We start from the raw sequence: 15459 nt of genomic DNA, 5'->3' as shown, positions 1-15459 counted from the left end.
TTTGCTCTGTTTAGCAGGGAGTTGGGGCCATGGTGTTATCAGAGGCTGTATCACAGAGAAATGAGTCAAAGAGACAAAGAATAATCACTGGCTCCCTTTAAATCAGGGAGGGCTAATGCTGGGATCAAAGCAGCAGCATCATTTTCAGTCTGAACTGAGAATTTAACACAGTGAAATATAAGCAGGAAAAGAAAAAGGAGCCAGAGTCTATCTGTCAATGTCAGAGATAATGTGGAGGGAGTTAGGCCACCATTAGGCTATTTCAGTGGGTCAAAGCTTGAGTTCCTTGATAAGTTTTCACATAGTCCAAACTGAGGCACACTCCCATAGCTGATCGCTCCTTCATCCAAAAGGCAGCACCCCTTCACACCATCCTGGGGCACTGGTTCAGGAGTGACTCACCAGACAGGGAGCCACCTGCAAATCCCCAATACCTGCTTCTCACACCACCCTGGAGTTTGTAATGTGTCTGTGGCTTCCCAGGACTTTGCAGTCTCTAGGGCATGCTAGCTGCACTGGACTTCATGGCCATACATTAACATAGAACTCAACTTCTGTTGTTAAAGCACAGGCATCTTGGGCAGGAGCCAGAGGCGAAGCTCATGTTATCCGTGTATCAGAATTCTGGCTTATCTCTGCTCTGCCACTAGAGGGCAACACACACCTTGAGCTGGTCTGACCTTTCCTCAGTGGTGAGGTACTCAGTTCCTGACAAGGTTTCTGAGATAGGGCATGCTATCCTTTTGGAACTAGGAAGTCCCAGGCAGTTGTGTGGGTGACTGCCCAGCTAGGATTACATCCCCAGACCTCATTTTCCCTGTCATGTGTGCTGAGTTTTTGAACTAGGCATGAAGGGTTTAAGCAGTTGGGAAGCAGATGCAGATAGGGCTTGTGCACCTTCCAGGCCTGACTGCTGTATCTGAAAAGTGGGGGCAACAGTGGGGGAAAGTCTAGAGGACAGAGGGTCTCATTCCCCATTGCTCTGCATCAGACAGGGCTGTTTACACCAGTGTAAAATGCTCCTAGACCAGGATGGGAGTGTTTTACTTCACTTTGCAGTTGGGTAAGTGACTGTGCAGAGTGCAGGGCAATGATGAATCAGGCCCTACGTTACACTGCTCATGATCCAGAAAGGATGAGCTTTCTCGTTGGACCCATTTATATGAAATCAAGATGGGGAGAACTTTTGTTTGGGGAGCTACTCCTAGCGCTGGTGTGGGGCAGCCCCTCCTGTGACAGTCTCCTTTCTAAGTGCTGACCAACCACATCTCAAGGTGCTATCTATTGATATCTATAAATCAGTCAATCGGATTTGTATGGCACCTATCACCATAGTACCGAGCACCTTGTAATCTTTCATGTATTTACCCTCACAACACCTCCCTGGAGTAGGGAAGTGGTATTTACCTGAGTTTTTATGGCTGCAGGTACATGCTAGAGTGCTTTCTCTAGTCCAGTTTTGAATAACCAAAGGGTGGCACTATTCCCTTTGGCAGACTGCTCTGCAAACCAATAGACTCCCTCCTGGCACTCCCTCCCATCTCTGACACTCAAGCTTCATTTTCACATGCATTACTTCATCTCCCTATTCCTTGGATCAGCCAAAACAATTCCGCTCCCACCGTGGCATTCACACCCTTGAGTGATAGGCTGTTGCATCTGTAAAAGGGGCTGTGCTGCTTTGATGTGGTCACAGATGAAAGGAAAGTGGGTAGGTTTGGAAATCATCCCCACAAGTCCTTAGCTGTTCATCTCTGCAGGTCGCTCTCCCGCTTTACTCTGGTGTCCATCCCTGCCTTGCTTGTAAGAGAGAAAAGAAGCTGAAGCAATCCACAATGCATTTTTCAGCAGTGGAATCTCTGCTTTAAAAAAAAGCCATGATGTTCCTAAAAGATGTTGCCTAGGTACTGACTTGACTTTAGGGGGTTGCTAATGCACATTTTTATATCGCTAGGTCAACACCTTCCAACGCTTGGAGCAAACAGCTGCTCTGACGACAGTGCTTTGATTCCAGTAGGGTCTTGAAACAAATATAAAGGGGATTCTTTCTTGAGGCCGCTGGGCACAGAGAGACCCTGTGGTTCCTGATGGCTCTTTGGCTCCAAAATAACTAAGCATGTTGCCGCATGTTACTAAACAGGGTTTCCTTAAATCCTGGAGTGGACTGAGCAGTATTGAAAAGGGCTTCTGACTGCATTACACTGTTGACATTTCAGATTCAAAAGAGACGAATGAAGGATGTCGCCATAACTGCTCATTTGTCCATCTTATCTGGATCATACGGCAATTCCTGTGAGGACCCTGATCCACCCAACTGGGTATCTTACAGCTGGTGGTGGCCAGTGCCTGATCTTCAGAGGGAGGTGAAAGCACATATAGCACATGTGGCCAATGGCATAGTACAGAAGGGGATAATGTGAAATGAGATCCAGTTATTCCGGAGGGGTGGCAGCAGGACAGCATTCCATATACCCATGGTGTTGACAGCCATGATTAATATTCTAGGACAATCTCACTGTCCTGGAGCCAGGCAGTGAGCTTCTTTCATTATATCCCCCCCAGGATTACCTACTGTACCACTCCTTCTACAAATACATTATTTCACATAAGGAAATCAGACCTGAAAAGGGGAACAACATAGTTACTGGGGAAGATCCCAACTCTTCCAGTGACCAATGACATTCCCCTGAGCCAGCCTTCGTGGTACTTCCCGAAAACACGAACACCTTCTCCCTTCTGCAAATCCAGCTCCTCCGGTCCATGAGCAGTGTAGGAGTGTAGAGCGACGCACCTGTTGATACACAGGAAATTAGAAAAGCACAGACATGCACTATGGAAAAGTTGCCTCCCCCGTGTGCGGTAAGGATAGGAGATGACACAACAATCCTGTTTCTAATCATTCTGGGAGCTGATGCTGTTGGTTCTGTGTGAGCAGAGCCTATTGCCTGAAGCATCTTCAGCTGGCACTCGCATCATATATCTGGGTGCTGTCATGAATGTGGAAAGGCTTTGTAGGAAGGTAACTGCTTACATCTTAAGGCCAGGGGGGATATGAATAAAAGAAAAGCTACCAGGAATGAAGCAGTCTTTGTCAACATTTTTTGACCTAGAACTGTCAGTCTCAGCCAAAGGGGTCCAGTATTGGGGTTGGAGGGGGCTGTTTTTATTCTCCAACCGTGAATACTCCACTGAAATAACTGATTAGGGATGGAGTTATGCGTCTTCCAAAGCAGAGCAGCACTAGAGCGCAGGTGAGGTGTACCACCCAAAAGACTGTGTCAAGGAGGCATTATATCTTTGAAAGGTACAATGGGATCAGTATGTGGTCAGCAACAGGACTTGTTAACCTGGGTCTTCCTGCCAGCTTTTGTTGGTTATAATCTCACCCAGACACACCCAAAGGGACTGTGAGCTCCATAGAAAGCATTAGCCAGATACCCGGCCCCATCTACTTTGCTTTCCTCAGCATGTACTGCCAAGTTATGGCTGTCTCCTGTACAAGTGTTTGGGGGCTCCCTGCAGCCTGTCTCTCCTGCTTAGCAAACCTGCTCAGAGAGCTGTGTTTAAAAAACAAAACAAAACAAAAAACCCCCACTGATTCTAGTTGTGTAATGAGATTGCTTGTTCTCAGCAGGGGTCCTCATAAGACAGAATGGCAAAAAATAAGGAAAACAAAACATCAAAAATCTCATTCACCTGTTTTTCAATTTTACCCTTTTCCCAAGGGCCTGTGGCTTTTTTTAAAAAAAGAACTTTTATTTGTCTCCAAGGAGACACACATTTTATCTAATTGCATTGGTTTTTTTTTCTTCTCCCAAGTGGGATGTGGTCTGTTTTCAAATATTAATCTGAGTAGCAGATGCTACAGCAACTATCATCACCTCAAAACCAAGAGTTATTAAAAAAAAGGAGACTGTCAAGGACTTTTTGCTAGTTCTTAAAAGCGATTGTTCTCTCTCTGTTGGTCATAACACCCATTTGGAAGTTTGAAATTGAAATGTCTTTCCTTATAAGAGGATTTTTCCTTCTATTATTTGTGCAGATGGGGCTAAATTCAGACCTGCTCTAACTCCCCAGTGGTTTATTTTTTTTAATTGAAGTACCGCGCTTAGGTGGTAGCTTGCACTCATGCTAGTTTGTTACTGTAGGTTCTGAGCAATGAATGGTCCAGATTAGGGACCCAATCCTACCAACACTTCAGTATGGCCCTAATTCTGCAAATTCTTCCACATGTGCTTAATTGCAACCCCTTGTATATTCCCATTTCAGGTCATCAGGATTACTCATGGATCTAAAGTAATCATGTGTGTAAATCTTTGAAGGATCAGGGTCTGTGTATGTAAGTTTATGCATGAGAATAATTCAAGGTTATACACCTTCCTAATAGATATTTATCTTTGCAGGATCAGGATCTTGATTTTCAATATAGAACTGCTCATGAGCAGTAGACTGCATTCATGCTTGTTTGTTGTTGTAGGGTTGCTTATCATGAGAGCTAGGCTGCTGATTCTTGTCCAGGAGACAGACAGACAAAACAACTGCCATATATTTATTTGCAAATTTTAACTCAACATGTATTTTTCTTTGAATGATTTGTTTTAAAAAATCAATTAACTTTTAAATAGTTTCTTAATTAAAATAATTAGTTAAATTTAAAGAGCGTTTCAGTTCACTTTTAAAGAATTTTTGGTTTGAAAATGTAGAAACACATCAGTAATTCAACAGGCATTGGAAAGAGATAAACAATCAGGTACAAAAACCCACAGTGTTAGGATTGTAGTAACTGAAATATGAAGATCATACTAATTTAAAGTGAGCAAAAGCACTCGAAATCTATGAAAAGCCCTTGTGTGCTGCCAATATTCTATCTTTATTTTTCTACAGTGCTATGTCCTTTCACTGGCCTAAGAGTCAGGCTGTGAGTTCAAGAGTTTTACTAGGGCTCAGTGATCTGGTGGCTAGAATGCGTAAGAAAGAACTAGGAGTCCAAAGAATCACAGCTTCTAATCTGATTTTAGCTCCTCATCAGCATGTTACTTCAGGAAAACACTTAGTGTCCATTCTGCGTTGGCTGGGTAAGCCCCCAGAAGCCCCACTGAAAATGAGATGCCATATATCTGAGATGGGCTTTCACGAGTCAAGCTCCCTGCCACCCTCTGAAACAAAAGTAACAAAGTTTCAATACTCATACATACATATTAGCTGATATGTGTTGCTGAAGATGCGGAAGGGTGACAATGGCAGTTGAGTGCCCCAGGGATCCTGGTGCAGTATAATAAGAAGCGCTGACCTGCAATGAAAAATGGAAACAAAGTAAGTTGAATAAAATGACCTTGAGTTTAGGCTCCCTCTGCCATCGGAACCCCACTGTGAAGAGTGTGAAACGACCCCGCAATCATTTGCCACCACAGCCAGGAAACATGCCCTGTTCCACAAAAGTGTTCTGTTGCTTTATTACCCCAGTGGCCTTGAATATCACAGAACTCTGAAACAGAACGGTTTGTGTAGGGACGGGGACAGACTGAATTCCAGCCCCGTTCAGTAGTGATTGCTGCCATCTCTTCAGTGGACTGCTGTCTCAATTCATTTCCTAGTGGACAGGTTATCTACATTCCAAACCTCTTGTCTACATCACAGTAGATGCCCATGGGCAACCTTGCTGTCAGTCACAGCAGAGATGTCCAAAAGCTGCATGGGTCATGGAAACTTAAGCTACTACCCGTTCATCTCTCAAGGTGGCCTTTCTACCTCAACGCTGATGTACATAGGTGGGTCAGTGAGGAGGAAGCTTGCATTGTCACTGCCCATGCTATGCCATTCTGTGAGTAAAGAGTAGTGTCTAATTTCGAGGGTTGTCAGCCCGGCACCTTTCACTAGCCCCCTAGTGGACTTGCACTCACACATAGGGCCTGATTTTCCCCTGACTTACACTGGTTTTACCGCTATGTTACTCCACGGCCTTCAGGGGAGCTATTCTTCATTTACACTGGTGTAAGTAACAGGATAATCAGCCCCACATACTTTTAAAATGGAGGCAGAGTAGCGTTTTGCCTACTTCTGGAATTCAATACATCATCATGTTTTGATTCAGTTCTCCAGCTTATGCGTGGAGCTGGTTCTGCCCTTAGTGCTACTGCTGCATGGCACAGAAAAATGGCCAGGTAGATACTTTCCTATTGCTGGCAAGGTTCCAAGCTACAGGTTTATTAGGAGTGCTAATCTTGTGTTTGTGGAGATTTTCAGCACACTGATTAAACAGAATAAACGTCACCTAACAGCCATGACTTTCAAATGTTATGTCTGAGCCTCCAGTCCCCTAAATCTGTAATCATGGCTGATCATATAAATATGAGATCCACTCAAGGGTGGTGGAGTTCATTCCTTTTTTTGTTTTTTTTTTCTCTTTCCTTTTGGATTACTTCTACAACAGAGCGAGTCCTTGATTCATTTGTTGGGACTGATATGCACTCCAGGCATGAAACCTAGAAGGGAAGAGGAGCTGGCAGGGGTTGACAAAATGTTATTTAAAATCACAAGTGTGATAACCAGGGGGAAGAATGTCACCTCAGTCAGGTGAGTGGGACTATATAATCATAATTTCGTTTACTAAACTCCAACCAAGTGTTTGGCTGTGTATGATACACAAATAAGACAGTCCTTGTGTCAGGGAGCTTGCAGCAATAACAGTATTTATTAATTATTATTATTATTATTATTATCTGGTATTTATAGGGTTGCATATCATCCTAAGGGATCAAAAAGCATTTCACACATACATACACAAAGCTCCACTGACATGCAGCCACTTCTGGGGTGACAGGTGATAACCACATGGCACACAGCAAGCTGCAGAATAGTTTGGGAAGTGGGGTCTTTTAGAGGTCATAATTCCGCAAATGATGTGACTATTGTTGAGGGAACACCTCCTTCCTGCCACGGTCCCAATGTACCAGTCATCCTAACACCCAGTATGCACTTTTCTCATGTGATTCTCTCATGTTGGGGCGAGGGGCCTGAATCTGTGACTGTTGTCAAAGCAATTGTTGGTGGTCATGTTTAATACAAGTCCCTTCCAGAGCTGCTGTTGAGGCAAAAGTTCCTGCCTAGAGATTTCCAAACGCTGCTGCTGCTGCTTTCACCACCGATGTCAGGCTGCCTGTTTCATCTCCCATAAGACTAGCATTCCTGGAGTCTGTGCTGCCATAGTCACTGCTAGGAGATGGGCTGCTATCCACAGTGTAAGTGAAAAGAAAGTCCAGGAGAAGGGAAAGAAGAAACCTTTACAAATCCCAACTTTCACCAGTTATCTATCAATCATACTGATCCAGCCCTATTACCATAGAATCTGAGTGCCTCTCAATCTTTAATGTCTTTATCCTTACAACTTCCCGGTGACATTGGGGCTATGCTGTTATCCTCTCCTGGGGAACTGAAGCCCAGAGACACTAAGTACCTCTCCACTGCAGTCAGGGGTGTGATTGCAATATGTATAGATGTAACCAAGCTAGCTTTAATTTAACTAGCTCATATAGCAATAGCAGTAAAGCCATAGCAGCACAGGCTAGCTACATGAGTACATACCCAGGTGGGCTTGTATAGCCCATGCTGCTGCTTCTTCACTGCTATTGGTACCTGCCCTCGCTACATTAAAGCTAGCACAGGTATGTCTACAGGGGCTGCAATTACACCCCCAATTGCAGTGCTGACGTACCCTTGGTGACTTGCCTGTGGACATTCAGGAAGCTTTTATCAATAAATGGGTCACTGTCTCTTCCCTGCAATGCCCCTTGAAGAAAAAAGTTGTGGGTTAAAGGGATACAAGCCCGTTAGCCAGAAAGGTTATCTTATGAAGTAACTTATGATCTGTTTTCCTCTTTTCTCAGCTTCTCTGATTCGCCTCTTTGGTGAGTAGAGCCATGTCTGTTTTAGCACCAGTCCTGAACAGTGTTAGGCTCACTCCTAACATTTATGGCATTGAAAAGTGTCTCTGGTTCTTCCCTCTGTTTCCATGCCCCTATCCCAACAACGTGAGAAATCCTGAGATTCTCATATTCTAAGGAGTGCAGTGGGATTCAACAAGCGCACTAGAGGTAAGGTCCTTAAACTATCACAGTATTTAGCAGCCCACATTTTCTCTTGGTGTGAAGCATTTTGTATTCGACATGGGTTAAGGCAGGCATATTCCCACACATCCATTTTCTGTAATTCTTGAACTTCCCACCCTCATGCCACCACACAGCAGCTACAAAAATGACACACGCTTCCCAGCTATGAATCCCTCAATATCCTGCCTTTAAAGATGATTCAGTAAAAACAGAGTAATCTTGTCATGTCATATGTTGCATGGGAGGGTTTAGGATGATGTAGAAAGATAGGCAGATATTGGCTCCTCTTGAGAAGAATGTCAAGATATATTGACCGAAGTGTTAATGTAGAGCCAAGTTCGCTCAAGGGACAATGCATTTTGCTGGTCCTCAGATGTTTTGTTACAGACATTCTGAATGTTTTCATCAGAGAGCTCTGGAAATCTCTTCTATTATGGTCATGAATTTCTTGAAGTGTAAATGTTTTGTTTTTTTTCTTTGAGGTGACTTGCTAAGAAGGGATGAAATTACAGGGCCAGGAAAAAACCCACAACCCTACTATTGGCTTCTGATAAGCCAGTCAAGAGCAATGTCAGGTGTCAGCCTGCAGCAGATCCAGCCTCCTGGCAACCCAAAGGAGCACAGCTGGCCCTGATGGAAGCTGTCTGATTGACTGTGCTACCTGATTGGCTGCCAATTCCTACAACCTGACATCTAGACTCTGCAGCAGTCCATGCTTGGTGTCCAGGGCCAGCTCCAGGCACCAGCGAAGGAAGCAGGTGCCTGGGGCAGCCAATAGAAAGGGGCAGCACTCTGTCCGTCATCGGGGCGGCACGTCCGGGTCTTTGGCAGCAATTCGGCGGCAGGCCCTGCAGTCCCTCTCTCCCTCTTCAGCCGCACTTTGGCGGCAGCTCAACCAGGCTTGTTTTTTTTTTTCCCTCCCTTTCACCGCTTGGGGTGGCAAAAAAGCTGGAGCCAGCCCTGTCAGTGTCCCCTTCAGGTTCCCTTTGTTTGACCCTTTGACCTTCACACCTGCCCCTGTTACATGTTTGGCTGTCCCCCGTAATTATTTGAGTTCCTGGTCCTTGTGGATCCTCCCCTCAGGCTGGGGAGGGTCCTTTAGCAATGGGCGGGCTTGTGCCCGCCTGCTTCCCGGAACCCAATAGGAGCAGCAGCAGTCCAGTGGCTTCTCAACACATTCCTAGCCAGCAGCTGCACTTGGTCCACTGTCTCTGGCCTTGCTCCTGCTTCTTCTCCAGCCTGTGCCTGCTCCAGCCCCCAGCGACTTCCTGACTTCTGACACCCAGCCAAGACCCTCGGCTCCACTTTCCGACTGCGACTCTGGTTAACCCTTTGGCTTAGGCTTTAGTCTCTGACTCCCAGCTATGACCCTTGGCTCCACTCCTGGATCTGCCACATCTGGCTTCAGTGATAAATGACAGACTGGACTCTTGCTTCAATCACTAGGCCAGACCACTCATGACTTGGTCGCTGACAGTCTGAGCAGCTCAAAAGATTGAACACGGTTGGGTAAGTGGCTGGACTTCCCTTTAGATGGATTCTGAAGAGGCAACTGTGCTCCTGCCAAACATTGTGGGATCTTGCAGACCCTACAGGCCCAGATTATGGCCTTGCAGCTCTATGGGCTCAAGCCATCCTGCCAGTAGCTGCCATCCTGGCTTCTAGGGAGTCAGAGATTCCAATCCCGGGTAAGTTTGCTGGGTACCATAACAAGTTCTGTGGAATGCTGGCTCCTGTTTATGCTTCGGCCCCAGTTGTTCTCCACTGACCAGACCCGAGAAGAACTTATTATTAGTCTGCTAACTGGGGAGGCCTTGGCCTCTGTGTCTCCCCTCCTGGAGACTTCTAGACCCCTGCTGGGGCAGTTTCAAGTGTTTGTCTGAGCTACGGCAATGGTGTTTGATGATCCAAATTGCACATGATCTGCTGAGAACCTGCTTTGGGGGCTGTGCCGGGGAAATAGGTTGATCACCAAGCTTGTTGCAGAGTTCTAGCAGCAAATGCTGAATGAGGTGGCACAGCGCTACCATTTCCGACATGCCCTAAGTGAGCAAATCAAGGATGAGTTGGCACGGGTGGAGCCACCATCCATCCTGGATGTCTTGGTCAAGTTGATTGGTCAAGGTACCAATGACCCCCTAACCAAACATCTCCTGGAGAGAGAGTCGACTTCCCAGTCCCCTCTCCTGTTCTCATTACAGTGGCCCAGGCAGATCAGCTGGGTTCGGCCTTGCCTCTGATGCAGAAAAGGGCTGGCATCTTGCTTTGGGGATATGCCTGTATTATGGGGAATTTGGACACCACGCTTTGGGATGCCCTGTTAGGAATCCAGCTGTGTCTTGACTAGAAAGACTCCAGGCCTCAGCCCTGATAAGGGGGTCTGGCTGAGCTTATGTTTCCCGCCCCCCCTCACTCCAGGAACTTGTACCTCAGCTGTGAAGGGACACCGTGCTAGTGCCCTCCAACTCCCTCTCTGGTTACAACATCCCACCATATCGGAGGTCAAGCTGAGGGGGCATGTGGACTTTGGGGCCCTCCAACAATTTCATGGACTTAGACTTTGCCCGGGTTCACAACATTCCAACTCAGCACAAGAGCACCCCTGATTTAGTTAATCTGTTGATGGATAAGGGAGTCATGGGAGTTGTAGGAAAAAGTCCATGCTCTAGAACTCATATGTGCCTTCCATCAGAAACACCCCCCAAGACCAGGTCCCTATGGTCCTTAGGAGGCACCCTTGAAGGGGGGGCGGGTACTGTCAGGGTCCAGCCTGCAGCAGAGCTAGTCTCTTGGGAACCCATTGAGCACAGCTGGTCCTGATAGAAACTGACTGCATCACCGGATTTTCTGCAGACACTTGCAGCATGATACCAAGCCTCACCAGCAGCAGCAGCAGTCCAGTGGCTGCTCAATGCTTTCCTAGCCTGCAGCTACGCTCAGTTCTGCCCCTGCTTCCACTGTCTCTAGTCTTGCTCCTGCTCCTGCTCCTTTCTGATCTCTGACGCCCGCCTCAGACCCTTGGCTCCACCTTCTGACTGTGATTCCAGCTAACCCTGCAGCTAAGGCTTTGGTTTCTGACTCCTGGCTATGACCCTTGGCTTTATTCCTGGAGCTGCCCCATCTGGATTCAGTGCTAAGTGGTAGGCTAGACTCTTGCTCTAACCATTAGACAAGACCGCCTATGACTTGGTAGCTGGCAAGTAAGATATTTGCGTAGGTTAGAGGACCTTAATAGTTGTCATTGCCCTAAGCCACATCTAGTCAAGATGCAGTAACTTACTTATGCGATCTGACTAATAGTAAGCCCAGCCTCAGAACTGTTCACCTTTGAGGTAGTAATAAAAGCTTACTGATTCACCATCTGGCTATTTTTCAGCATTCATAAGCCAAACTTTTCTTGTATGTAGCAGTTTTTATTTCCTTCTAACCTATTTGCATATCTCCACCTTTTCCAAGTACTGTATGCATTTTGTATTTAATTTTTCAGCTCTGCCTCACTTACATGGTAATGGTGTGGACAAAACTTCCTTTCTCATGTAGGGGTAAGAGGCAAACACTTACCTGTGTGAGGGAAAGGGGTTTTGGGGCAAATTCCATTCTCTATTTTACCCCATTGGCTTAAGAAGTGCCAGTACACTCTGTGTTGCCTGCCTGTAGTTGAGAGCAGAATTTTGCCTGCTGTTTGTAACAACCCAGGGCTTAAACATATTAACCCTTTAAGAGCAATGTACCTAACAGGAGGAAGCAGGAAATGGTGTTGAAATAGTGGAATCTGGAGAAAGCAGGTTATTACTGCCCTGTTCACCTTCAATCTTGGGGTCTGCTTAAACCCCAAGGCGTTTTGACCTGGTTACCTTGTGCTTGCATGAGTTGCAGGAGTATGCTAGTATGCATTGGCAGGTAACCCATATCCAGCTGTCTGTTAGTGTGCCTGTGTTGGGATATCCTCCTCGGGCTCCCATTTGTCACATGCTGCTTGATAAACAGCTCTGAGGAGACGAAACTTCAGAACAAAGTCGATTAATTCTAATTTGGAAAGGGACAGGCTGTGGATGGGGGTCATCAACCCAAGAGGCTATGTCACTAATTTTTCTTATCTGTGTTTGTCTCCGAGCCAGTGCAGTCTGCTAAACCAGCCTGTAATTTATTAGCTACAAGCAGATCACTGATGTCACTTGCTTGCCTTCAGAGAAAAATCTTCACTGAGCAACATAGCTGTTTTATCTGGACCAGTGAAGAGGGATGGGAGCAGTTGGGTTAGGGTCTCTCTCAAATATACCTCTTATAGGAAGTGAAATTAGGAAGATGGGTTGTACAGATCTCTCAAGGATACTTCCACTCTTGCTCATATAACAAATACCTAAAGGGCTCTGTGATTATTCAGCTAATTAACTGCAGCCATTTCTTTTGTAAGTTTATACTTTGACAAATAGGATCAGCTCTACCAATCAAATAAAACCTACAGCTCCAAACTCAAACCTGTTGCACCTGTATGCTGAAGGACAGAGTGGGGACTCAGGGTACAGCTAATGCGATCAGAGGCTTTCACTTCTAGGTAGCCAGTTTGATGTCAGTTAAGGTTGATAGTGGTTTAAAGGTGTGGCCATCAAATAGCTTTTTGATTAAATGAGTTGGTGGTCTTAGTCCAACCCTGGTTGGGAAATGTGTTTTTTTCCCTATCCTCTGACTTTTTGGCAAAAAATAAAAAAACAAAATAATTTAATTTAGAAATGTTGCCGCAGTGTCTCCCATAGGAATTTGTAGGTCAGGGACCTGGTGCTCCCATTCTCCTCTATAGAGTGAAGACAAACAGCATCACTCACTGTACACCATTGTCTCCTTTCTTGGTGAGGGGAGCTGATGGATCACGGGAGTCCCTGGCTATGGTGCAGCCTGGGAGATGTAGTGGGGCTATGGAGTCCAGCCCATAGGGGAGAATGGAGACATAAGGCAACCAAACTACAACTCTCATCAGCACCACAGTGGCATGTCTTAACTGAAATATTTTGTTTTCCTGGCACAAATGGAAAACTGTAGATCTTTGGGCATTTGATTGAATGAAAAAAGTTGAAATTTTCCTCAGAAAGCAGACACTTTCTGTGAAAAATTTTGTTTAGCTGAAAATCAAAATTTTGGGGGGAGGAGAAAAACTATTTCAGCAGAAATTTTTTGACCAGCTGCAGTTGCTAGGCTTGTTTGCAGCTTCAGCAGAGAGACAAAGGATTAAATGAGACAAGGAGAATGAAATCTTTATCCTTCAAAGGTGGTCCCTTTGCACCTCTCTAACACCTTGCTTTGGAGGCTCTCCAAGTGCTTTATAGACACAGAGAGATTAATGAAGTCTCTCATCACCCTGAGAGGCAGGGAGATTTTATTATCTCTCTTGTACAGATGGGGAGGCTGAGGTCCATTGCATAGGGTGGTGTGGGAGAAGCTAGCATTGCTCCACCTGGCCGTGGACCTGCTCTGTGCACTTGGGGGGCTGCAGTCTCCTGGGCTGTCAATCCACTCACTGTCTTTCACAGGGACAAAAATTCACTTCAGAAAGAATAACAAACAGGTTGTGCTGTTGAGCCCTGGTGCATGACGGTCTCATTTATTTAAGGTTTCAGAGTAACAGCCGTGTTAGTCTGTATTCGCAAAAAGAAAAGGAGTACTTGTGGCACCTTAGAGACTAACCAATTTATCTGAGCATCCGATGAAGTGAGCTGTAGCTCACGAAAGCTTATGCTCAAATAAATTGGTTAGTCTCTAAGGTGCCACAAGTCCTCCTTTTCATTTATTTAAGACACTCCTCTGTGTATCTTGGGATTCTTATAAGGTGGCACCCAGGCAGCTTTCTGTGATCCAGTCCTTGTATGTAACAGCAGTACAGCAGCAAACCACAGGCTTTTATACAGGTGATTTCCACTCTCCTAATTTCTACCTATGAAGTTCAGCTTTGTTTTTCCACTCGCCCTCTTTACATATACAACACAACATGCCTCAGAGACAGAGCTCTTGTACTCCTGGTGGCTGGCACTCAAGCTGGCATACAGCAGACAGTGTACTGGCACGTCTTCAAAGACAGGACACAAGTAGTTGAGCGAGGTGATAGGCAGCCTTCATTAAAGAGTTTTAATTATAGCCTCCTTTTGCAGCTTTATAACTTGGTCATAAACATTTGCTCTGGGATGAAACTAATACAAGAATCAGTTCATCCACCTCTAAAATGCAGCCACTTGCAAGCTGAAATACAGAAGCCATATTGCACCATTCATGTGGCATCGCTTTTCTCAGGACGGGGAGTGAAGAATAGCTTCTGCAATTCTGCTAACATGGGGAAGTTTAGGTCAGCAGAAAGCATTTAAGCTGGAATTTGCCACCTGGACTCATCCTCCTACTTTGGAGAAAAGGGCCACAGGATCTTTAATGATGAAAATGGTCAGAGCTTTAATTTCCTATCTCATCCCAAAGCTAAAAATTCCAGCAGTAGTGCCCCCTCCCCTTAGTACCATGCCCGGGGCATTTGTGGAATACTGATTTAAAAGAAAGTACTGCTTTTTGCGTTACCAATCTCATTCCCTGCCGCATATTAGCCCTGATTTTCATTTCCTCTGTTCTGACATTTGGGCATGCGTGGAAGTGGAGAAGGAAACAGCTAGCTTTAAACAATCTTTTCTTGCCCTGGGAACTGTCCAGCCTCTGGTACAAATGTCCAGCCATCTCTAATGACAATTCTGTTTTGTGACAATTTTTGAGGTTTGGAAATTTTGTTTTAGTTCTGCATTGGAATGAAAAGAAAATTGTGTCAAAACATCCATTTTTGGACTGAAAAGGTCAGGTTTTTGATCTTTTTCTCTCTCTCTTTCTCTCAAGTCCGCCCTGCATCTGAGAAACCGTCCCATAGAAACCTCTGTCTAAATTAATATGGTTTCACAAAGTACTTCAGTTTTGACAAAATGGCATCTTTTGATGAAAAAAGTTTAATCAAAAAGTTTCCAACCAACTGTAGGTCAAGAGCAACCTCAGGGCTGCTGTAATCATTTGTGCTCTGCTACCCATGGATCCCCCCTGTGCACCTTTGAAAGCAGGGAATAACTGTGTCCATGGCTGGCTCTAGGTGTTTTGCTTCCCCAAGCTCTGAGAGTGCAACTGCCCAAGCAGAAAAAAAAAAAAAAAAAAAAGGATCGCTGGAATGCTGCCCCTGGAATTGTGCCACCCCAAGCACGTGCTTGCTTTACTGGTGCCTAGAGCTGGTCCTGACTGTGTCCTCTCCTGGCCCGTGGCCCACCCCCCTCTCTTCAACTCCTGCCATCTGTCCTCAATATGCTGTCTACACTGGGTGCTGATGTGAAGCCCTTACGCCAGCTCC

At 45.6% G+C, this 15459-nt stretch overlaps 2 protein-coding genes across 5 annotated transcripts in view; one reads left to right on the top strand and one right to left on the bottom strand.

Moving 5' to 3' along the window:
- Window positions 1-15459, bottom strand: part of SH3RF2 (SH3 domain containing ring finger 2) — a 79177-nt gene that overhangs the window by 13958 nt on the left and 49760 nt on the right. For all 3 annotated transcript variants that reach the window (XM_073355725.1, XM_073355728.1, XM_073355726.1), the window contains 2 exons: window positions 5196-5290; window positions 2621-2791 (listed from right to left, as the gene is read on the bottom strand). In XM_073355725.1, coding sequence (XP_073211826.1) covers window positions 2621-2791; window positions 5196-5290 — 266 coding nt within the window. The remainder of the gene's footprint in view (window positions 1-2620; window positions 2792-5195; window positions 5291-15459) is intronic.
- Window positions 1-15459, top strand: part of LARS1 (leucyl-tRNA synthetase 1) — a 117609-nt gene that overhangs the window by 84424 nt on the left and 17726 nt on the right. The window contains exon 32 of one of the 2 annotated variants that reach the window (XM_073355723.2): window positions 6431-6550. The exons of the other annotated variant lie outside the window; for it this stretch is intronic. Within the exon in view, the coding sequence (XP_073211824.1) occupies window positions 6431-6486 (56 nt within the window). The 3' untranslated portion in view covers window positions 6487-6550. Of the gene's footprint in view, window positions 1-6430; window positions 6551-15459 lie in introns of those variants that run through there. 2 annotated transcript variants of the gene reach the window in all.

The sequence above is a fragment of the Lepidochelys kempii genome, chromosome 8 (genome assembly GCF_965140285.1).
Source record: "Lepidochelys kempii isolate rLepKem1 chromosome 8, rLepKem1.hap1, whole genome shotgun sequence".
NCBI lineage: Eukaryota > Metazoa > Chordata > Testudines > Cheloniidae > Lepidochelys > Lepidochelys kempii.
The sequence above is the reverse complement of the archived record's forward strand: the minus strand, read 5'-3'. Positions and strand labels throughout refer to the sequence as shown.